This window comes from Salvia hispanica, chromosome 2 (assembly GCF_029641045.1).
Source record: "Salvia hispanica isolate PSC_SH4W2 chromosome 2, Shi_PSC_v1, whole genome shotgun sequence".
NCBI classification, from domain to species: Eukaryota; Viridiplantae; Streptophyta; class Magnoliopsida; order Lamiales; family Lamiaceae; genus Salvia; species Salvia hispanica.
The window spans coordinates 6838100-6863959 of NC_142693.1; the positions used below are offsets into that span (position 1 = coordinate 6838100).

General features: G+C 31.6%; 1 protein-coding gene and 2 pseudogenes across 2 annotated transcripts; 2 read left to right on the plus strand and 1 right to left on the minus strand.

Annotated features, from left to right (window-relative positions):
• Positions 1-211: 211 nt before the first annotated feature.
• LOC125202699 (uncharacterized) lies at positions 212-674 on the plus strand. Its single transcript, XM_048101145.2, has one exon. It carries the CDS (start codon positions 318-320, stop codon positions 546-548), a length of 231 nt encoding a protein of 76 aa, XP_047957102.1. The 5' UTR covers positions 212-317; the 3' UTR covers positions 549-674.
• Positions 675-12048: 11374 nt separating this feature from the next.
• Positions 12049-12595, plus strand: LOC125185743 (flavonoid 4'-O-methyltransferase 4 pseudogene; annotated as a pseudogene).
• Positions 12596-17505: 4910 nt separating this feature from the next.
• On the minus strand, positions 17506-21080 carry LOC125212799 (uncharacterized; annotated as a pseudogene). Its single transcript, XR_016135541.1, has 7 exons — positions 21066-21080; positions 19255-19301; positions 19028-19133; positions 18742-18913; positions 18538-18664; positions 17604-17903; positions 17506-17511 (listed from the first exon to the last, which is right to left on the minus strand). The product of XR_016135541.1 is annotated as an uncharacterized LOC125212799 (transcript).
• Positions 21081-25860: the final 4780 nt, after the last annotated feature.

The window sequence follows — 25860 nt, forward strand, 5'->3', positions numbered from 1 at the left end:
ATTAATTCAGAATATACGCACCTATCCATCGTGCCATGAGTATAACAAAGGAATGAGTTACGAAATTTACAGTGGTATTAGGTATGATAGAAACTAAATTTATATTTGACCAAAATGAAATATCAGCCTTCACACCAAGTCAAACAGATCGGCTAGAAAACAGATGGAAATTTCCATTTCTCCCTCTATATATATATGTACACATACATGACATAGATCACCATCAAATTAATCAAAGTTTCATCCAATATTCAAATTCTGTGACTAGCAAGCTTTTCCTTGATCAAAAAAAAAATATCATACTACTAATTGTGAAGATGGAGATGGATTTAGGAAATAACATGGTGTTGAAAGTGGGGCTATTCGTTGTGGTGCAAGCCTTAGTTTATATCATCCTATCTCAGTCATCCAACGTCTTCTCCAAGACTCCAAGATCCCATTCCTTCAAGTCTGTCCGCTCCCTAAGCATCCGCCGCTGGGCCGCCGCTCTAGCCGACATTCCGGCCGGCGGAGAGCAGCCTTCTCCTCCCAAGAAACCCCTCATTTAGTTGACTCAATAGTAATTTCCTTGTGTTTTCTCGATTGCTCCAAATTATTCTTTTCTTCTTTGATTTGTTTGTGAATAAATTGTATTGTTTGGGTACAAGTTATTAATAATGTAATGTTATTTTATATATCGAATAATTAACATCAACACATGCAGGATCTTGAAGCAGTTGAAAGTATCAATTAAGTGACGTTAATTTATGTTTCGAAATACGCTTTAAAAAGTGTCGTCAATCTTGGTGTTCCAACCAAAACTACGAGACATGCACAAACGAAAATGTCACACAGAAACAAGAAACAAAAGATTAAGGTTTAGTGGACAATTGTGTCCTCGACCCTATTAGCTTTTTTTTTTGTGCCTTCAGTTTTGGTTATATTTTTTTAAAAAAATTAACATTCAGTAATTGTGTTACAAATTTTGTGCTTTTTTTTTGTAGCGATGTGCCTATATCTATTCATGTTGCCATCATGAACTTTAATCGCATAGTATTATAACATTATTGGATTGTTCACTGTATATGTTAATTAATATCCACTTGATATATTTATTTGCGTGATTACGACATTAACAAACAAAACAATGAGGTGCAGGTGGAGTCTTTGATATGTAAAAGTCAATTCATCCAATAAATGTACTATAAAACTAACAATAAGCCAAGGAGTTGCTGGGAGAAAGGGAGATTATGTGTTTTTCATTATTCTGTAAGTATCTTATTATAAAAAAAAATTAAAAACAATTTACATCATTGCGACAAAATACAATTGAAAATTTGCTATAATTCAAAAGTAAAGTTAATTCGGATTCTTTACCTTTTCTATTCATGTTGAGTTAATTATGGGGTATAATAATGCACTTATGCACGGAAACTTAGCTTGGTGGTTGTTATTAATAGTGTGGCAGATCTTTGATGAAAACTTAGTTGTTTTTACTATTTTGTTGATATTCGACTATTATCATGATAAAATTTGTTCACTCTCTTTTATAATTTGAACTTTTTTCATATAATTATAAACGAAATAAATTTCAAATAAAGATAAAAACTAGATAGGAATCAAGGAAATCAAGTAGATGCTTACTAGAATAAGAATATATCTTTCATGGGAGAGTGTTATATTGTTAATCCAATACTTAATTGATAACTACAATTAAATAATAATCATTAGATATTTAAATCAAGGGTCAAGATCATCAGCTTTGAAATGTTAATACGGTCAACAAAAAATGTCAATAAGGGTATTAAGGTCCATTTAAAAAAAATAGTTGTAACTAACTTGAAAAATATCCCATAACTTTAAAACGTATATAACTTTCTCGATTTAAATTATTTTTTCGCACAACATATATCAAATTAAAGATAATTTTATAAGGATACTAACGAGATTTCACTTGCATATGTTCCGATGTCAAAATTTGAAAAAAAATAAAAAAATTTTAATTCTTTCGTACAACATCAAATGTCAACATAGTATATAAAATATGTCAATATAATGCATATAGAATGTCAATTTAAGCAATGTGTTAACATTCTCAGAGCATTGTTTTGATATTTTCGAAACACTATATTGACATTTTCATCCAAAACTCTAATTTAGTAGTTTTTTTATTTTTTATTTAATTAATAAAAACGAAAATTACACGTGGCAAATTTTAGACCACAAGATTTCTAAAATCCTATGGTCTTAATTTGAGTCTATATTTGAGTCTTAATAATTAAAAATTAGTACTCCCCCGTCTATGATTTAATGTCTTATATTTGACCGGCACTAGTTTTAAGAAATTGTTAGACTTTATAAAGTAAAATGAGTAGAAAAAAATTAGTAGAATATGAGACTACTTTTATGTATTAGTTTTATAATAAAATGTGAATAGAATGAGTTAGTGGAATATAGGTCCATTTGCCAAATATAGTAAAAGTGAAATGGACATTTACTGGCGGTCGGATGAAAGAGGAAAAATGTGACATATATTGGCGGTCGGACGAAAGAGGGAAAATGGATCATTTAATGGCCGATGGAGGGAGTATATCCACTTCAATACAATTACTCTCTCGTCTATGATTTAAAGTCCCACATTGACTTTGTTCAACGTATATTTTTATATTATGTATTTAATTACATATTCTATCACGTTACTATAGCAACTTACGATCCATAATGAATCGTTAGTTCGTTCATAGCTATCTCAATCTTGGGTGGGACGAAGGGAGTAACTATGTATATATAAATGTTAATCGGGTCAGCCGGGTAAATTTCGACAACCCTACTCAGGTTGAAAGTTAATCGGGTGCGAGATTTTGATACTAATTAACACTTGGTAATTAACATGCATCAAATCATGAACCAAAAATAGTAGTATAACGTATGGCTGGGGAAAAATATCGAAATACCCCCTTATCGTAATGAAAAAATATCGAAAATACTGAATTTTCAGTATACCGCTTAATACCAAAATTTGGTATATACTGTAAATTAAGGTATATATCGTAAAATATAAATATAATTATATATAATATATTTATATATTTTTAAATTATAAAATCTATTGTGAAATATAAATATAATTATGGATAAAATATATTTAATATATATTTAAATTATAAAATATAAATAAAACTCAAATTATCTATTTTTATTGATGTTGAAAGTCAAGTATACCGTCAAAGTACGACATACCAAACTTCGGTACGGTATTGATATTGATTTTTGCCACACCGAAAATAAGGTATACCGAAGTTCGATATACGAAAATTTTTGATAAGATAAAGGTTGATTTTTTCGCATATCAAATTTACGGTAATGTATATAATATGGGAGTTTAAGTAAGATACATCATTATACCCATCCCTAGTATAATATTGTAAGGAATTGATAAACAAAAAGCTAACCTGGGGGGGGGGGGGGTAACAATAAATTAAGTAAAAGGGTCTATCTAAGATCACTGTCACCATTCGCCGCCAAGCATGAATTGAGACATAATCTACCGACGAACAGCAGACATCATACATGCTAAACCAATACAAAAACTCACATTATACATGCAAGAATCGTGGCCTCTGCCTTCGTGCTTTTCAATGGGCTATTTAAAATATAAATGGGTAATATTGGGCTTCCATATCAATAAATTAAATAAAGGCTTAACATATATATAGTTAATTTAACTAGCATCATTGTAGTTCAAGCCCAAGGTTTCCTTTTGCTTCTTACATACTCCTAAATTAAATAAAGGCTTAACATATATATAGTTAATTTAACTAGCATCATTGTAGTTCAAGCCCAAGGTTTCCTTTTGCTTCTTACATACTCCTTATTCCTTATGTCCGTCATTAGAAATCTCATTTTTTGGTGGCACAAATTTTGAGAAATATTAAAAAAAGTAGGTGAAAAAAAATTAGTGGAATGTGTGCCTCATCACTTGTATTTATTATAGTTATAAATGAAATGTAAATGGAATGTGGGACCCTATTACAATTATATTAAAAATGAAACGGGACTCTTATTCGCGGACGGAGGAAGTATTAATCTCATTGGTAGTTGGAATGCCCTATTTAAAACATACTTAGATGTTAGAAAGTCAGATTAAAAGTAAAACAACCATAGCTATGTAAAGATGGGTCATCGACCGCGCTACGGTCGCTAGTGGTGGAGTCGGTTGACTCCTTTGATCCCATACAGTTTTGTCATTTGTATCCTTTGAGACTGTCTTGCTTTCATCAAAATTTTGAAATTTGAGATCCAAACTCATATTCCATGACATATTTGTGATTACAAATATGCCACTAATGTGACAGTTGTCACTACAATATGAGTTTGGATTATCATCATTACGAGTGCAATTTTTTAACCAGTTTTACTGCACATCAAAGATAATTAATAAATATCACTAATAAATAATAATGAATGGCGTTTGTTACCGATTTTATTTCTGAGATTAAGTGAAAAAAAAAATACAATAACCAACGTCAAAAAAAAATATTATGTTAAATAGTTTACGCGAATAATATCCATGTGCATCACTTTTGTTTGGATCATATATATTGTTAATTGTTTCTTTGTAGTACATTTTTTTTAATTCAAATAGCTTGGATATTATTGTTGGTGTTATTAGTTATAAAGATTAAAGTTTGATTTGTTTGTTTTCTCTTTTTAACTTAAATAAGTATATAGTGTAGTGAGTGGGCCTTCAATTTTTTCTTGTGTATTATGTGAGGCGGGAGCCAAAATAATAGGACCGACAATAAAGTATGGAGATACTTACTAAATATTTTATGTCTTTGGAAAATAGCTAAAAAAACAAAAAACTTATTTGCCAAAAATTTATGTGCTTTTTCAATCTGGCCAAAAAACAATATGCAATTAACTATATTGTTGTTATACTTTTACAAAATTTTACTGCTATTTCTATCTCAAACCTGAAGGAATGAACTAGAAAATTCTACATAAACATGATATACTTTTAACTAGTAAAGGAATTAACTATAAAATTCTAAACTAGAAAATTAATACATAAACATGGTATAATGATCTAGAATTAATTTATAAAGTTACATATATATCACCTTGTCCAAAGACATGCATGTTATATATAGCCTCATGAATGTTGGAATTGTGTGTCAGCAGTCAAAGGAATTTGACCAAGAATAAATGTGATGAGATATTTAATTTCAATTGAACTCCCTTTCTGTCGAGATTAAGTAATTCATTTAAATCTTAATAAATCTCAGGCTAGTTTTTTTTAATGTTCCTAATGCCTTCAGTTCATTATAACAATAATCTTCCTTCAAACAACGGCTCCACACACTCTTCTCTTCTATTGCAAACTGCTTTGTGCACATAGCCAAAAGTCAAACAAGACATCTGGAAATTGTCACCATGATTTGATTATCTACCTTAAGTGCTTTAGAAAAACTGTATTGGACAAAACTTTTTATAAAAGTGATAACACTATAGGATCAATATTCAATGTATGATTGAAGAATGCTAGTCAAATGTATGACACATGTATCACAACAAAAATATTAAGAACTAAGTGGAATTATGAGTGCCTTCCTTCACAAATGTTGAGTCTAGCCTCTGCAAATATACAAGAAATTCAAGCTCCGAATCAAGTAAAGAAAGATAAAGTTAAGACTACAAAAGATTTAAATCAAACACACTGACTTAGTATCACTTCATGTACATCTAAAAACATAATGAGTTTTTGAACTATGTTCTGTAACAGGGGGCCACCACAAGAACCCACCAAGCAAAACTGGAAAACTCTCCTCACAAAAGCTCCTAAAACAATCAAAAAACAGACTATACAAATAGCAAAGACAACACAGTTCTCATAAAAAAAAATAGTCATTACAGTTATAGCAACACCAATAGTGTTCCTTGATCCATCATACAATCAATTATCTTTTCAAGAACTTCAACTTTTGCACGGTATTACTAGAAAACAGATCGGCTAACTAGAAAACTGACGGAAATTTCCATCTCCCTATATATATACGTACAAGACATAGTTCATCACCTAATTAATCAAAGTTTCATCCAATATTCAAATTCTATTAATAGAAAATTCTACATAAAACATGATATATCACTTTATCCATATTCTTAATCCATATTCTAATAGAATGATCTAGAATTAATTTATACACTTACATATATATCACTTGTCCAAAGACATGCATATTATGTGATAAACACCCAGCAATGTTATCGACAAGAGCAGGGCTACCACAAAACTTGATGAACTGAAAAGTGGAAAAATCAAATTAAATAGTCAATAACATATTAAAGACATAACACATTGGTAAACTATAGTACTAAGATTGGGAATACCGTTTGTAATACAAAATTCTCATATGTATGGGCAGCAAGGCAACGAACATGATGAATTATTTCCATAAAAAATAGTGCCCTCTCAAAGTCTCTTGCATTGATCAAACAGCGTTCAACCATATGGCTTCCAGTCACATCCACGCTGCCACCCAAAATACACGATCAATTATAACTTAACCAGACTCAGTAAACAATTAAAACAAGAAGCTTTACCTCATTATAAAGGCACTCCCAAGCACATGCTCTAGCAAAGTAAACCTAGATGGATCTACACGAAATTCCTCAATTGTATCATTGATCAAACCTGGATATTCTTGGCAGAATTGGTTCGATCAAGCATGAAGAAAAAGTACGATGTAATGCTAAAATTATGAGTACAACAAGAAAACAAAGAAAATGTTATAAATCAATACCAATGGCAAAGGCTGAATAGTGTAAAATGAGCTTCCAAAAGCATCTCCTGCTGCAACAAGGATGGTACGCACAGCCTTAGATGAAGAAATAGCACCACTAGACTTGTAAATCAAGTTACAAATCAAATCTAATGCACAAATTTAACTTGGGTCATAATTCAAGTTACAAATCAAAGCTCATGCAATTTTAACCGTGCAATTGAATTTGTGGTCAATCATATCACATTACAGAAGTTGACTTCCACACACTAATTTTAAAATATAATTTATAGTTCAACTTGCAAAAAATCGTCAGCACTAGTGCATAACAATCATAATGTCACTGAAAGTTTTAGTCTCAACATAATTTTATATATATCTAAATTTTATAATTATTTTTATTTTTAAAAATTTCTACTTACATTTGAATTTTTTAAAAATAATTGCAATAAGATAAATTTAAATAATCTAATGAATAAATATGATTTTATGTTAAAATATAAAATATTATAAATAATTTAATACATGAAATGTAACTATTTTTTATCTATAGGGCAATTTGCCTAAAAAGTCACAAACTTTGGGGAAAATTTGGTTTTTCTGCACAAACTATAAAAGTTGCGTCTAAAGTCACAAACTTTATCTGATCGTGCAAATTTCCCAAACTACCCGATCTGACGACATATTTCCGTTAAAAACTTATCTCACGTGGCATGACAGAGGCGTGACTTGGCAAAATTTTTGATTGGGCACAAAACGACGTCATTTTATGCTTTTTTAATGAATTTTCTTTACACAGCGCCGATTTCATCCTTAAACTGTTTGTCGACGATTTCACTCTTGTGAATAAGTTTTTCGTTGATTGAATTGGGGTTGCGCTTTTGAAATCAGCTAAAAAGAGGGTATATTACCTGAGTTCAGAAATTTTGCCAAGGCACACCTCCGGTATGCCACGTGGGATAAGTTTTTAAGGGAGATATGTCTTTGGGTCGGGTAATTTGAGAAATTTGCACGATCTGATAAAGTTCGTGACTTTAGGCGTAACTTTTATAGTTTGTGGGAAAAACTAAACCTTCCCCAAAGTTTTTGACTTTTTAGGCAATTTACCCTTATTTATAATTTCTAATATTAAATTTAAAATATGTAAAAAAATGTATGAAAAAAATAGTTTTCACAACCCAGCCAATCCGGGTCACTTCATCGGTGATCACTTATATTTTATAGTTTTCACAACCCAGCCAACCAGTTTATGCTGACTAATAATAATAATAATCACACATCCATACCAAGAGTGTATTAGGATCCATCAATTGCCCAATTACACTTCCATGAACATTATCATCTCCAAGACGAATGACAGCCTTTAATAATACACCAAAGGAGGATCAGAGTAAAATACACATCTTATTTTCAACAAAACATACATCATACCTGAACAACGAAGTTACCAAGAGGATGAGAAGCCAAGGGCCGAACATGTAGGTCAATCGCCCTCATAATGATCCCCAAACTGTGTTGATCAACACATTTTTTTAAGCCTTATCCAAAAGTTGAAAACCGAGCATTTGATGTTAATGAGCAAGAATACAAAATAAATATAGAGTGATGACCTCACCAATGTATCGAAAACAAAAATGACGATGAAAAGCTTATGAATTTAAAGACACTTTACAGATTGCACAAACAACAAAAACTGCATACCTTCAACACAACATGACATGCAAATTGGTTATTGCTCAAGACATGAATATAACGTGACCGAACATTAGCCAAACTGTATAATTGAGCAGGACAATCACAGATGCTGATGAACTGAAATGTGGCAAACCAAAAGTACTAGGTCAATAAAAAAAACTCAAGAAATAACAGATAGGAAAATTATCACAATACATAGTCGCTACGAAACATATATAATTACAATAATTACAGATAGGTAAAGATGAACCTTTACCTAATCAAAGGCATACCCAAAAAAAAATGCTCAAGTTTGGTGAATCTTGAAGAGTTTACATGAAATTCCTCAATTGAGGAACTTAGCAAACCCCTATATTATTGGCAGAGAAGATTCTACTCCCCTCGTCCCGTCTAAGATGACACATTTCTTAGCCGGCACGGGAGTTTAGGAGTTATTAGTTAAAGTGTTTTTAATTGGAGAGAGAAAAGGTGAGTGTAAGTATTAAAGTAGAGAGATAAAGAGAGATGAATATTTTAACAGGAGTGAGAAAAAGTGGTTAAATGTATTAATTGGAGAGAGAAAGTTTTCAAAAAATGAAATGTGTCATCTTAGTTGGGACAAACTAAAAAGGAAAATGTGTCATCTTAAACAGGACGGATGGAGTAAAAAATAAGGATGCATGAGAGCAACACAATGATAGAGTTGTGACTACTATATCAAAAACCATAAAATATGACAAAGTCTTACCAAATCAAGAGGTTCTATGGTGAACAATGACGACCATTCAGCAAAAAATGACTTGGCCCACAAGATGAAATGTGTCCAACAAAAGATAAACAAAATAGTCAGGAAAAGAAGTAAAACGATTAGAAATCAAAGGGTTTAAAAACAAAAGAGAAAGAATAAGGGGTAAAATTTGTCAGAATGTTGCAAACCTGAGACCTCTAAGTTAAAACAACATAGTTTTACTGCTGGGCTGCTGGACAATAACATAAGTTAGTCGAAGTAATAATAGTATTATACATTTAGTTTGGGGGTAAAACAATGTTGGATCTGCCAATGGTTCTACGTATTACTTAGAGTGACCACAATAGACACGCCGTCGCGGCGCCTATTGCAAGGCGCATGGGAGCCGTGACGAAGGGGAAGTGATGCAAATGCGGTGGAGCAGCGGCACTGGCGGCGGTGGACGGGTGGCGATTTTGAGGTTTCCTATTAGGAGGAGTGATAATTGTGTGGTCCTTAGAGGTTTGCATGTTCTGAGTATTGAATAGGGAGAATATTGAATAACGTCTGTGACCATAGAGAATAAATAACTTATATACTACTATGTACTAAAAGGTGAAATATAAAATATGCAAAAATTCTGAAAACTTTAAAAAATTGTATGTCAATATAGTTAAGTCATTGTTTATAAAATTAATTTTTATATGGTATCGCAAATAATCAAACCTCATTTATTTAATTATTTCCAACTTCAAAACAAAGTTATAAATTAATGGCTAACATATATAATCCATATATGTTTCACTAAAAAAAATTGATAAAAGACACTTTTTAGTGTTATTAAGGTTGCTAATTTGTGTATCTAATTATACTACTAATACTTCATACAATATCTTTATTGTTAATACTTCATACAATATCTTTATTGTTAGTGTCCCAAATAAAATTAGAAGATACCAATAGAAACGTCTTAAAAAAGCAAAAAATTAAGATAATTTGCTTTCAACTTAGGATCGTTTTCTTTTGTTTCCTAATTTATGATTATTTTTAGAATTTCCAAATGCTAGTAACCGCGTCCCAATTTTTATGTCTCTAAAAGATAAGTTTTTTATAGTATGTCCATGATTTATTATTTTTTGACGGGACAAGTGTTAAGAAATAAAAAAAAAAAGAATAGAAAGTTGAAAAAATCTAGTTAAACATGTATGCTATTAGTCCATTACTATTATATTTGTCCCTTGTTAGTGAGTCATCTTTCTAATGGGAAGTTATTAAACTTTTCTTTTCTTTGTTAATCCTTGTGCCAAAAAGAAACAGCTTAATTAACAATAAACTTAGTTCTACAATAAAAATATTTTGCACACAGTATATGTGTGCTTATGAGCATTCTAAATGGGTTACCCTCCACGTGATCACATATGCGTCTAGCCACAACTCCTATAATCAACAATCAATTTTGTTTTAAAAATGCCTTATACACGCTATATTATACGGAGTAAAATAATTAGCTATTGTACTTCATAAACTGTCCACATAGGTCCGCCAATGCTGGTGCTAGTTATTGGCCCATAGTATTATTTTATTGGCTCAAATTTGAAATCTGTTTTTAATAAAATCATCTCAAATTTTTGATGGGTTGGAGTAACAGTTCTGGAAATTAACTGCAAATAACATTTGAATGGAACTGCAATTACAATATTTATTTGGCTATTAACTAAGCCTTATTGCGGTTATTTTCAGTTGTTTCGAGGAGGATGAGGAACTTGCAAAACACACCTATGTGACACGTGGGAGGACTTGTATCTTTAATTCTTAAAAATTAATTGATTTATTTAAATAATTTTTTATTATATTGATTTTATTTGTGCAATTTCTTCATCGTTGAGCAGAGAGATTGAGATGTTGGAATACGATAACCAAATTTTTACATAATACTATTATTTACATATTTTTTACCACTCAACGAATTCATTTAGGTGTATATTTACACCACTAATCTAGAACGTTGTTAGTTTTCAGACATACGTGTATCACGTCAATAATTTTCGACTTACTCTGTTAGTTGATTTATTCGTGACGGAACAATCACGAAAAATTAGCATGGTATCCAGTTAGGGGTGGGTCGATACGATATATCGTATCGAAAACGTTGTATTGTGTATCGTATCGAAAACATAGATATGAAAGAATTTCATATCGTTATTGTATCGAAAGTTTCGATATAAAAAAATTTCATATCGTTATCGTATCGATATTTCGATATATCGTACCGAAATTCGATATATCGTTAAATATCGATATATATCGAAAATAAAATATCGATATATATCGAAAATTTTCGATATATATCGTATTTTCGATATAAAACGATATATCGCGATATAAGGAAATTCATATCGTTATCGTATCGAAAACTTACGATACGATATCGTATCGTATCGAAAATTACGATATATCGAAAATATCGATAATTTTTTGATATTTTTCAATACGATACGAGCGATATATCATTTTTTCGGTATTTTTCCCCAGTCCTAATCCAGTATACATCGACATGGCCAAAATTTTCAAATACTCCGTATATACTAATAGGTTAGATTCAGCCTAACTTGAAACGGGCTACCCTTTAATAATTCCATGCCTCCTTAATGCCCATTAATTGATATATAGTGGCAATTGGAACACCCACCCGCACTATAATATACTCTATGGAGAAGAGGAATAATAACTTATTAAATTTTAATTATAAAAAATTCTCGTGTATTAATATACTAGTATGAGTTAGACCCATTTTGTATTGATATACTTTAATTATGTTTCTATCTATATTTTTTACTCATAATACTTGAAACATTTTTTTAAGATTTTTTATTTCCAAAAGATATGACACAATCAATCTATAAATTAGTCCCAATTTGTCCCATCTCTTATGGTTCAAAATTTGGACAAAAAAAAAAGAGAGGTGAAAATGGTGGTAGATGAAGAAGTCCGAGCTCGAGCCGAAGCGTGGAGCACTGCCTACAGCTACATCAAGTCGAGTGCCATTGTTTGCGCGGTGGAGCTAGCGCTTCCCGACATCTTGGAAAACCACGGCGGCCCAATGTCGCTCTCTCAGCTCTCCGCCGCCGCCAACTGCCCCGAGGAACCGCTCTTCCGCCTCATGCGCTTCCTCATCTTCCACGGCATCTTCAAGAAAGACCAGTCATCTCCGTTGGTTTACTACGATCAAACGCCGCTTTCGCGCTTTTTCACGAGCGACAAGCTGGGAGATTTCTTCTTGTTGCAGTCGACGCCGGCGACGCGGAGCCCGACCGGCTTGAGCGCCGAGGCCCTGCGGAGCGGAAGCCCTCTTTATCTATAATTGACGAAGACAGCGACAACGACAACGATGCTATAATTGACGAAGACAGCGACAACGATGAGTTCACCGGTGCTCGATTATCACTCGATATGGTAATGTTAGCAGTGACGGAGGAGGGGAAGGGGAAGGAGAGAACTTACGGGGAATGGGCGTATCTACTGAAGGAGGCTGGATTCTCCACATTCAAAGTCAAGAGTATTGATACTGTGGAGTCTGTTATTGTGGCCTTTCCATGAATGTTGTTCTATTTGTCTCCCTCGTAATTTTATTGTTCTAATAATATTTGTTATAAAATAAAAATTATTACTGCATTACATAATATGTTATGTTTAACATTTACAACAAAAGTGTAATTAAATTATTATGAGACAATACCCGTAATGTAGTATTATATAGTCTAGACTATTGTCCAGGTTATAGTCCGCCATTGCGAGCACCCAGACTATAGCCCGGACTATAAGATCAAAAATGTAAATATAATAAGAATATAATAGAAATGATAATATGAAAGGAAAAAAGTTTTTAATACAAAATAAAATGATATAAATAATATTTTAGGATGATTGGAAATGAAATACTATGATGTAAGTAGCCTGAAACGAATAATGTATTATGTTGTTTCCTTTTAATTTCAAGTGATGTATTTCTTTTTAATTTCCGATCAAATTTAATACCTATATTTTGACATGAAAACACTAGAGAATTCTTCTTTGATATGAAGAATGAAGTGTTTCGAACAATCATAATATCGTGTGACAGAACACATGGTCGTCGCTTAATGATTCTTGCAAAGGGTGAGTGCTCTTTTATTATGTTAGTTATAGAGACATGGGAGTTGAAAATTTATGAGTTGAGCTGTGAAGGAAGTAGACTTATTTGGAATAATGTGAATAATGTGGGAATATGTTCTTTGTCTACGGCCCTGCCTATTTTGGGGATTAATGATATTCCTATTAAGAGGAATGATAACTGTGTGGTCTTTAGAGGTTTGCATTTTCCTGTTAGGATGAATTATGATAGTGTGGTACTTAGAGGTTGTCAATCGAGCGAAGTGTTTTTGTATGATTATCGTGCTCGGAAATTGATAGGACGTTTCAAAATGCATGAGAGCTCGAACACGACTGATGATATCATTGAGTATGAAGGAAGTTTTCTTTCACCTTAGAATTAGTATTAGTCTTTAGGGGATATTAATTTTGTGCGTAATTCTTATGTCCTTTTATATAATTTATTTTAGTATTTGGTGAGGCAATTCAAAATATATTTATCTCAATCATTTTTTATCATTTAAACAATATTAACTTTTTTTCCAATAGAGTATACTGTTTACATTTGAAAAAATAAAACATAATTTGATAATTTAGTATAGATCTTTGTAGGACTGACATTATTAGATTTGATGATTTGGATTTTGATTTGTTCTAACTTCAATATGAAACAGTCATATAGCGTAAATTCTATCTATGTCAATCATTATTGATAGCACGGATTCTTGTTTTGTATTTATCGTCGATCGTTATTGGATGATGAAAATAATACTAGTATATTGATACTATAATACTAAGATCTCACATCTATGTCTATCGTGAGTAATCATTAAATTTGATGTTTCAGTTATCGAAAAAGATCTATGTTTAACATTTCCTAAATGAAAAGGACCCCTTAGCTTGCGCCTCATTCTTCAACGGTGATCTCCACCATTATTTCTCTATTTTACTCAGCTTCATTGTTTGTTGTTCACCTAATCAGGTGAAAGGAATTGAAGTGGAAAAACACTAAAACTAACAATCTATACATATATAAAAGACGCGTTTTAGGCATAGTTTTAATATTCATAAGTTTTTGGCATACTTTTAAATATTTATTAGTTATGTAGGAGTATTAGATAATTTATTCCTAAACGTTACTAATATGGCTGAAAAATTATGTAACCGCCGCCTTCCACATTTGATAATAAAGTTTCAATTTTTAATGCAGTCAAGTAATTGAAAAGTTAATGTAAAATAAATTGTGAGATGGTGCTCGAAATTGCTCTCATTTTATTTTATAAAAATATTATACACATAATTAATACAGTAAATAATTGAATGCTCAATAATTATTATGCAGTTAATGTCCAAAATTTGTGCAAAGTGTGCGTTACTTGAATTACAATGAGGCTGTCGTTTAATTTTAAATTTAAAAGTATTAACCTATTTGTCCGATTTGTGGATTTTAATATTACGGAAGTTATAACGATTATAAATTTAAATTGTTAGTGAAGAAAGTGAAAGGTTTTGAAAGACTATCCGATAATTCTATTTTTTGGACTATAAATATAGGAGATTTGATAGCTTATAATCCACCCACTTGCTACCTATTTTTTTCTTTACTCTCCAGCGATATTAAGATGAATCAGTTTCTATATGATGTTTTTTCCGTTTGTCTATTACTATTAAAGTTTATTTTGAGCCATCATTTGCTCTCTCGGAGTGTTTTGTGGTTGGAGATTTTTTTTTAATTCACTGATCTCTATTTCCATCAGTTTGTAAATTTAATTTTTTTTATTATTTTTATGTTAATATATTTGTTGTTGTTGTTGAGGACAAGGAAGACGACAACGAATAAGGTGTTGAAGACAGAGATGATGAGAAAAGAAAAGGTTTGAGATATTTGTGTTTGATTTAGCCAAAACATTGATTTTGCTACATTAACTTCTGTATTTTTTTTATTAGCATGTAAATGCTATAGAATACCTTCAAGCTATAGTGTTCATTTTCATGATGACTATTATAGCTCGGACTTTTGGGCTGTGGAGATAATGGGAGTGACGTGGAGAATGTGAGGGCTGCTACTAAGTTTTCTTTTACTCCCTTATGGAGAAAGTAAAATAAAGTTATCCAATGTTATTTTGTCCATTTAACTTTTCTATGAATCTATGTATACATATATAAAAGGCGAGTTTTGGCCAAGTAAATTTTTTTTCAGCCATCATTTCGCTCTTTCAGCTGTTTTGTGGTTAGAGATTTTTTTTTTCTATAGTTTACTTCTATTTCCATCAGTTTATGCATTCAACTTTTTATTATTTTTATGTTAATATATTTGTTTATTATTGTCGAGGACAAGGAAGACGACAACGAAGAGGTAATGAAAACATAGATGATGAGAAAAGAAAAGGTTGGAGATATTTGTGTTTGATATAGGCCAAACATTGGTTTTGCTACATTAGCTTTTGTATTTTCTGATTATCATGTACATGCTATAGAATGCCTTCATACTATAATGTTCATTTTCATGATGGCTATTGTAGCTTAGACTTTTGGGCCTTGGAGATGATGGAGATGATGAGAGTTACGTGGAGAATGCAAGGGCTGCTGCTAAGTCTTTTACTCCCTTCTAGAGATAGTAAAATAAGGTTTTCACATAAGAAAATCCAATGTTATTTTGTCTATCTAACTTTTATATGAATCTATACATATGTAACAGACGAGTTTTGACCAAGGCTATAATAGTTCTTTTTTTACAAATCACTCCATAATTTTCGTGCAAGGAAAACACCTAAAGCAACGAAAGGAAGCAAAGAATACGAAGATCATAAACTATCACATTTGTTTTCGCATATATACATAAATCATGAATTTGGGGATTAAGGAGAAAAATAATAATTTTTCCATGTCTTGAGAACTATAGTTCTAATGTTTATATGTATATGTTTTTTATTTATATTGTACATCATTTTATCTTTTTATGACTATATCATTGTCCTCATAATACTTTTTAGTTGTATATTAAATACTTATTTAATGGAGTATCAATTTAATATTGATAGTATTTTAGTCTTGAAGTATGTACGTCGTAACGGTGATATTTTTCTTTGTTGTAGAGTGTCATAATTAACAAATATTTTCATGTTGGTTTATTTTTAAATTTATACAATTTTATATCTAAAATTATTTAACATATTTTTATTATAGAGTACTAAGTATATTTTTTTCATTTTTAAATCTTATATGATGATGTTATTTTTTATTTTATTTACTTTATTCACAATGTCTAATTAATAGAACAAAAATATTATGTATCGCGCGTAGCGCGTGGGCTAACACTAGTATTAATAATATTAAACAAAAGAGAAAATTCATGCTAGTTTACACTCAGTTCTATTCCCTAGAATATTAAGAAATACATGCACCATACTATATCTCTTCTCGAATCTGAGCTGCTCATTGCCTTAGAATCGTTTCACAACGAGTACGATACAATAGCCATTAATCTCACCAGCTGCCAATTGTTTTTGGATCTTTGAATTGTGAGAGGACTTCCCACCTTTGTCCTTGTAACTATTTCTAGAGGTTATACCTTTCGTCCTCCCACGAGCAGCCTGGATGGCACGTTGTCGTTGCTTGGTCAGACGCTTTTCAAGTTCTGGGCCATCATCATGCTCCTCTTCTTTTTCAGAATTATCGTCCGCTGAACTATATATCATGGTGCTCAACCGGGCCATTTCGCTACTTTGTCTAGGCGCGTTGGAAGTATGCTGATGCAAAATGTTTTGATTGGCTTCTGAATCACCTTCGTGCAAGTTATCTCCTTCCTGCAACCATAGTTTTTTACATTCATGAGGTCATTGCACAATTCTGAACATAATCAATAACAATAGAAACATTAACGAATCTGTAGTCTGTAGGCATACAATAAAAACTTAGCTAACATGCATAAGTCAAATCTACACACCTCTTTAATCAAGCTCAAGGACTCAAAACCACTTAGGGTTGCATCATTTGTCCGATGAGCAGTATCGTCTGCATACTAACCATCAATCAAGATATTGATCGTTGTAGTGGAAAGCATTTTGCTAGTATTAAAGATATTCGACAGAGGAAAAGAATGAAGGTTGCAGCTTCTGCATATTAAGAAGAGCAAGTGTTTTGCCTCAAATATGAGCCTTTGATTAGAATCATAGAATAGCTCTTTATATACAAATAATACAGAAATAAATACTACTGCTACACTTAAACAACAAATCATAATTCCAAAACGTGTGGAGAAGTACATTTTGTTTGAAGATACTTGATAGATGAAAGACTAACGGCAGTACCTTCTCCATATCATCTTGATCCTTTCTAGTGAAACCACTTGCTTCAAGTTCCTTGTCCAGGCAACCAGAAACTTTATTTATGTCTGAAAACTGAGGCCGGCAACTTCTATCTAATTCTACATCTGAATCATCACATTCGATGCACTCAATATCGCTGTCAAAGTACCTAAAAACAGAGGAATTTAGTGTTTATGATAAAATTTTTGTCATTGTGAAAAGTGGGTGAGCCCGTGCTCTGCCAGGCGAACAACAAGACCAAGAATTGTTTCAAAGATTGTATCAGGATTTGGCATGAAACGGGATGATCAAATACAATTATTGTCCATCCCATATCAAGATTCAAATTGATTCATTCACAAGTTTTAGATTCAAGTTTTAAATTCTTAATTGTGGAAATGCCATCAAACTCCTGTCTAGACTCTAGAGACTACAACTAGCATAAAAAAGCTGTAACCAAACCATTAGAATCAATAATATCAATCATATACTATTGCATTTTCCATCCACATCCTTTCAAAACTAACTTTACTTTCCTAGTCATCATCATGCAACTCCTTCAATAAACAAGGTTGCCACAAAAATATTGAATGAGCTATGCAACTTTAAGTTAATTACAATCTCCACACGCATAATATTGCTTGCAAGGGTTAAACCCAGAAATGGTGGTACTGACTCAAACTTATAAAACTGTAACTAGAAACACAGAAATGACAATTTATTCATTTGCTCTGTGGTAATTCAAAAGTAAGCGATAAACATATTGCATTTTGAGTCTTATAGGATCAAATTTCTCTTATGGATGATTTCCCTTACAATGAACTAGCACAGATGTATTAGTTCATGAACGCTGTCACCGCACATCCCTATATTACATTGTAGTGGCCCGGAGAAGAGACAAAAAATATGGAATACACTAGACCATACACAGCATAAACACTTACACAGCAGGTAACCTTGGACGAGTGACATGATAACACAATGCCGATTGCAATCCACTGCATTTGGAACAGGAAAACCATGTTCTTCCAAGGCCTGCCGATAAAGATGTGAAAGATTACTAACTAGACCACAAGAGCAGCACCTTCATTTTAATAGCTTCTATCCCAATAAATTTAGAAGAGAAAGAAAGAGATAGTACAAGCGTTGATTGCTCTAAAAGAAACCCTACCAAGCCTGTGTAACTTCATAGCAAGAACTGTGCCATCTTATATACCCGACTCCTTTCCCACACCAATCTGTCGACCAACAGAAGCAAAAACTCCACGGTTCACCAATGTCTTGATTGCAAGAAAGTCGTTCATCAACAATGTCTTATCAACATATATTCATCAAGACATCACTAACAAAGGAGCATAAAATTAAGTAAAAATATCGACTTCTAAAAAATTCAAATACATATTACAAAAAAATTAGCTTTGACAAACTAAAATAACGCAAGAAAAAAGGTAAACTAACACTTAATTTGAGGAGTCATGATGCACCAGCTTGTGCTTGAGCAAATTCTTCAATACTTTATACGTGCCCCCATGCCTAAGAACCAATCATATACATAAACACAGCATATCAAACACCATGAGATTTTTTTTTTTAAAAAAAAGAGCTATGCTACGGTATAATTCATTTATACAGTGCAACGATTTCTTCAACTTACTTGAGTGAGGCGATTCGGCCGATCAACTCCGCCGGTACAATTTCATGCTAAAATAGTAAAAATAATATTAATTATTTAGGAGAAGAGCAATAATAATTGGTAAAGAAGAGCAATATTAATTAATCTCTGATTGGCAGCGGCGGACATAGGTGGAGGAGGTGAGGGGCTTAAGCCCTTCCCAAACTTTTTTTTCAAAATAAATTTCTACTATAAAATTTTTCAAAATTTTACAAAACTATCTTCAGTCCTTCCCAAATTGATATCTTTGGGATTAATTGGGAAAGAGATTTAGTGAGAAGGAGGGGCTGAAAGATAAAATTACAGAAAAAGCTTAATTTCTTGGAACAATGACCGTTGCATAGAATTTGGAAGAAGATGAAATAAATAAAACCTCTTAAAACTGAAATGAATATAATAATAACAGTTGAAAACATAAATACCTGCTCCCTACTTAAACGGTGGCACGATTTAAAATTTAGCTCTCCAAATATTATGATTAGTGTAACTAAGTTTTAAATACTATATTATAGTAACACTTTTTAAATGGTTTCCTAAATTTGATACTAAGATTTTTATTCAAACGATAATTACAACTTGTAATTGGTGAGATGATGTCAATTTTTTCTTCTTCTTTTATCATTCTCTCCATTTTTTAAAAATAAAATTTTTAAAAATAATACTGAGTTTTAACCAAAATTAGTATAGTTAAAAAAAGAGAAAAAAAAAAGTAATAGAATTAATATTACAAGATTGTAGGCCCATTTTCTAAATTGAGAGTTTCTATATTTAAAAAATAAAATCGAAAGAATTTTTATTTTTAGGAAATGAAGGAAGTAGTTTACAAAATTACAATAAATTATATAATTATGCATTTTTATGTATTTGATATTTATTGCTTTAGCAAAATAAACACTAGAACATGAATTGTACTATTATTCTTTTTGTTAAACTTGTGCTCGATTAATTTGATATATTAGATATTTATGCATATTTATAAGTTTTACTCCATTCATCTCAAGGTAGTTGGGGTGTTTGTTTTTTACACCTGATTTAAAAATTTGATGTGTTAAATATTAAAGTGGATAGAGTAAAGTAAAAGAGAGAATAAAGTAAGAGTAAGATAGACGAAGAGAGTAAAGTATAAAGATGATCGCACAAAAAAAATAGTCTCATTTGTAGACAGCACGAGGTTTAATGATAAATTAATAAAGTAAGAGAGAAAGAGAAAAAATAGATAAAGTAAGAGAGGGAGAAAAGTAGATAAAAATATGAGAAAGAAATGTTTCATTTTTATAAATGGGACTAGTCGATATCCAAAAATAGCAAAAGGGACTATTTTTTATGGACAAAGGAGAGTATTGAGAAATTTTAGTAAACCCCTGCCAAACTTTAATCCTGCGCGTCCGCAACTGCTGATTGGTTAGTTATATTTAAGATTTTATATTAATCTCTAGTACTAGTATTCTCGTTTATCGTCAACGTTTGCAATATAGTATTAAATTAGTAGGAGTATAATACTACTATTATGCAGTAATTAATTTGCAGCCACGTACATCGGTTGCTTGTGAACAAATTTAAGGCATGATTTAACAATATCGGGTGGGCATTATAAAAGGAAATACAAATCTAGTTTAAAAGGAAATGAAATCACCGTATATGTGCACAAGATCCAGACTTGGAAATAAAAATCTATTCTAAAAGGAAATCTCAATCTTTAACAAAAATATAATAGCAGAAATACGCACTCTATATATAGACCAGTCCCAAACGTGTACATCGCATAATATTCAAACAATTTCATAAAATTATACAGTATTCAGCCACATAGCTATTATGAACAACGATGTGTTGTTCGAGATCCTCTTGCATCTTCCTGTACGATCCCTCTTGAGATTCATACGTGTCTGCAAATTCTGGTATTACGTCATTGATTCTCCACACTTTAAATATCAGCACACCTTGCGGCTTAACAACAAGAAAGATGAGGAGGTATATCTACACTTTTCTTTACGTCATGATGATTATATATATCGTCTTTTTGGGAAGAAAGTATCGCTAAATCTCCTAGACAACGGGAAGTCATTGAAGTTTCCGCATGACTCATGTATCGACCTAAGAGTAGTATCTGGGGCTGTTAAGGGTTTATTCTGCCTAAGTTCTCCTACGTTTGACACTGTAATATGCAATCCTTTTTTAGGTCAATCCAAGATTTTACCACTTTCTCCTTACTCTTGCACTTACTCCCAAAGAAATAACATTGCTCACCAAGTGGTGGGACTGGGTTTCCACGAAGATTACAAAGTGGTAGAGCTGCTGTCGTCCTTGAAGCCTGGATGTTTGCACGCCAGTCTGTATTTGGCAAAGACTAATTCTTGGAGAAAATTGGATCTGGATCCAAATTTGGTCATCAAGAAACCCATAAAGTCGGTGTGCAAGAATGGATCCTTTGCCTACTGGGAAGGGCTAAACACAAGTGGTAAGGAGATTATACTAAGCTTTGATATGAAGAATGAAGTGTTTCGAACAATTACAATATCGTGTGATAGTGTACTTGGTCACTCAACGATTCTTGCAAAGGGTGAGTGCTCTTTTGTTTTCTTTGTTAGAGAGAGATGTAAGTTGAAGATTTATGAGTTGAGCTGTGAAGGAAGTGAACTTATTTGGAATAATGTGAACAATGTGGAACTACCTTCTTTGTCTGTGGCCCCGCCTATTCGGAGGATTGATGATATTCCTACCAGGAAGGCTAATGATATTCCTATTAGGAGAAATTATGATATTCCTACCAGGAAGGTTGATGATATTCCTATTAGGAGGAATGATGATATTCCTATTAGGAGGAATGATGATATTCCTATCAGCAAGGTTAATGATATTCCTATTAGAAGGGTTAATGATATTTCTATTTGGAGGAATGATAATTGTGTGGTCCTTAGAGATTTGCATATTCGGAATGATTATGGTCCTATTGGGATGCCTTATAATAGTGGATGTCAGTCGAGCAAAGTAATTTTGTATGATTATTGTGCTCGAAAATTGATAGGATGTTTCAAGATACATGAGAGCTCGAACACGACTACGACTGATGATATCATTGAGTACGAAGGAAGCTTTCTTTCACCTTAGAAGTAGTTTTAGTCGTTAGGGGATATTAATTTTTTCCGTAATCTATCTTCTTATGACCTTTTTGTCCTTTTATATACTTTTTTTAGTATTTGGTGAGGCCATTCAAAATATATTTAAGTACAATATTAACTTTTTTCCCGAAAGAGTATAATGTTTACATTTGAAAAAATAAAACATAATTTGATAATTTAATATAGATCTTTGTAGGACTGACATTATTAGATTTGATGATTTGGATTTTGATTAGTTCTAACTTCAATATGAAAAAGTCATCCAGCCTAAATTCCATATCCAATTACATTTATGATTCCAAAAAAGTAAAAAAATTATACACAAATTATAAATATATGACCACAATATTATGCACTTTCGATGTACTATATATGCATCCATATATTTTAATTAAATGCATAAATAAACCTATTTTTTTAAAATAAATTAGTCTTGTACAAAATTTGGTCACATAGATTTGTTGTTATTGATAGCATGGATTCTTGTTTTGTATTTATCGTCGATCATTATTGGATGATGAAAATAATATACTATTAATTAATATATAATACTAAAATCTCACATCTATGTCTATCGTGAGTTATCAGTAAATTTGATGTTTTAGTTATCGAAAAAGATCTATGTTTAACATTTCCTAAATGAAAAGGACCTCTTAGCTTGCGCCTCATTCTTCGACGGTGAACTCCACCATTATTTCTCTCTTTTACTCTAAAAGCTTCATTGTTTGGTGTTCTCTATATCTAAGTATGATTAAGTTGTTAGAAATTATAATCAGACTTAATTAATGACATGTATTGGAGACAATCAATTGCTCTAATTTATGTAATTCTGGATAGTTTCTTTCTTTTGTTGTGTTTGATCTTCCTTGGTCGATTTTCTCTTAATTTATTTTTTCATTTCAACTTGGAGATTCAACTGCATTCATATTTTCATATTTGGAAAATGCAATTTCCATTCGAATAGTATTTATATACTCATTTTGTCCCATATATAGATGGCATATATGGGTAATTAATGGCAAGAAATTTTAGAAAATATTGTTTTATATGATAAATGAAGTGAGAAAATTGTATATTAATATTACGTAATTTTCGAAGTATAATATATAACCAACATTTTTTAGCTAGCCAAAATATTATTTTGTGCATGGAGAATGAATATGGACTTTTGGGATATGCGGCTATGCGAACTACAAACCCACAACACACATTGGAGAGGGTCAAAATATAATTTGAGTTTTCTTCACTATTTTATTACTATCGATCGATGAAAGTATGACTTGAAATGTTAGAGATTAATTCAAATTTTTGCTTCAAACAAAGGTAGATATTCTTCATCCTAAATGATGAGCACAAGTAGAGTTGCAAAGTAGGACTATTTATAATCAAACGAATTTCTCAGTGAAACCATGTAACACATTGAATATGGACTTTACTGAATTCCTTAAAAATAGTTAAACAAATCGATGGTGACCTACTATGTTTGTATTACAGATCCATTCATCAATGGCCTATCCTTGCATGGCTTCTAGCTACTAGACTACATTCATGATAACTAATAAAATAAACAAATAAAAATTCAATCTAAAAATAGGAGAGCCTAGAGTTGAGTGGGAATTTAGATACCGGAATTGGAGCTCGTGTCGTCTTCTTTTCATTCTCTCCCTTGCTGCTGCTGGAGATTTGAGAGGTCGTGTCAGATACGTGTGAGGACGAACACACAAAACACCCTAAAACACTTGACAAGAAACTCATTCTTCGAACACAAGTCTAGAATTTTTGGTTTTGTTTTGTTTTTCTTTTATTAATTATTTTGTCTATTAGGAAGGTTGTGGAATGAGAGGTGCTCTTTAAATTGGAATGCAACATGTGATGAGTGCAATGGTGTTACATTACTTAGATGATTCCATGTTGCTTCTTATACAGATTAGGAATGTGACTGCAATTTTTTAAACAAATTTTCTTGGTTTGGTCAAAGTGGTTTCTGAGAGTTGCAACAATAACACATTTTTATCTGCAGATTTTATAAATGGTGAAGTATAGTAGTATTACACCAAAATCATTCATCACCAACATCTACACGAATATATATTGATTTGTGAATAGATTTGTAGGTTGGGAACTTTATACTACTCCATATTTAAATTTCATTCAAAATTCATTTATAATTTTAGATTCGACTTACTTCATATTCCGTTTATAAATCGATTCCTACATGGATCGCTTTTAAATTTGATCACAATATATTATAGTAGTATACTTTTGGTATTTCCACTATTCTGAAAATAGTACGTATACACTAATAATTACAGGTCCAATTGAAATATTTTGGGTCAATTGATTGCAAATTACTTTTTTATGTTCAATTTATTTCCAATTCTTAAGTACTCTACTATGTTATGTTAGCATTAATCACGCCAAAACATGGTTGTATTGAAATTCTGCTTATTTGATGACAGTTCCATCGTTTCACTTCTGATCCATGGTATATTTTTTCGAATATTTAAAATTTTGTACTATGAATTATTGTGTCACACCATCCTCTTTGTTATTATAATTTTTCCTGTAATAGTCAAGTTCATTGATACGGATAACTAATTATTGTAATAAACATAATTATATTTATTTAAAAGTAGATGAATTTACATGCATACATAAAGAACATAAAAGTAAAGATAGAGCTGCTAAAAAAAATGTAAATATAATGACATTTGGTCCTAAAATGAACTGAGAAAACTAATTTTCTACTTACGGTGGGTGTCTGTATCATATAAGAAGCTTTTCATAATTTTCTGAATACGTTAAATGAACTTATACAAAAAAAATCGTTTCAATTTAATTGTTACGAAATTCTACTTCCAGGGCTCTTGGACAACATTAGATCATTTTCATTATACAATTACTCTTATTATAATTAATTAACAATTGATCATAATTCATAAAGAACTACTATTACTTGCATCTAAAAGTAACATATTTTAAAAATAAACACATAATATACATTAAATAAAAATCTTATAGCCATTGTCACAACAGACACTAATAAGTATATTATGGTAAATAAATTCAACGAATCTTACAGATTGTCGAAGTTACAAAGAGAGTTAAATTCCAGCTCGAGCCAAATTAACTTGAACCAACGAGCATTTAAACAGGCTCGAATTAAATGTTTTGGAACGAGAAAAATCTAAGCAATTCTAACTCATCGCCAACTGATTTTGGTATGGAATCTCACTAGAATATGGTTTGTCACCATTTCATGTATCAGGTGTTCGTGCTTTAATGAATAAACCATGCCTAACCCTCAGGCACACGTAAAATCTTCTAATATTGCAAAGCTGCATAAAATAAGTAGCAACTAAGTACATAGAAGTGAGTAGCATTGATGAGCAAGCAAAATGTTATTATTGCAAAGCTGCATAAAATAAGTAGCAACGAATTTTTCTTTTTTAATATCTACTACTACTTT

Coding starts and splice junctions, on each gene's coding strand:
- LOC125202699 (XM_048101145.2), top strand. CDS start 318: ATGGAGATGGATTTAGGAAATAACATGGTGTTGAAAGTGGGGCTATTC.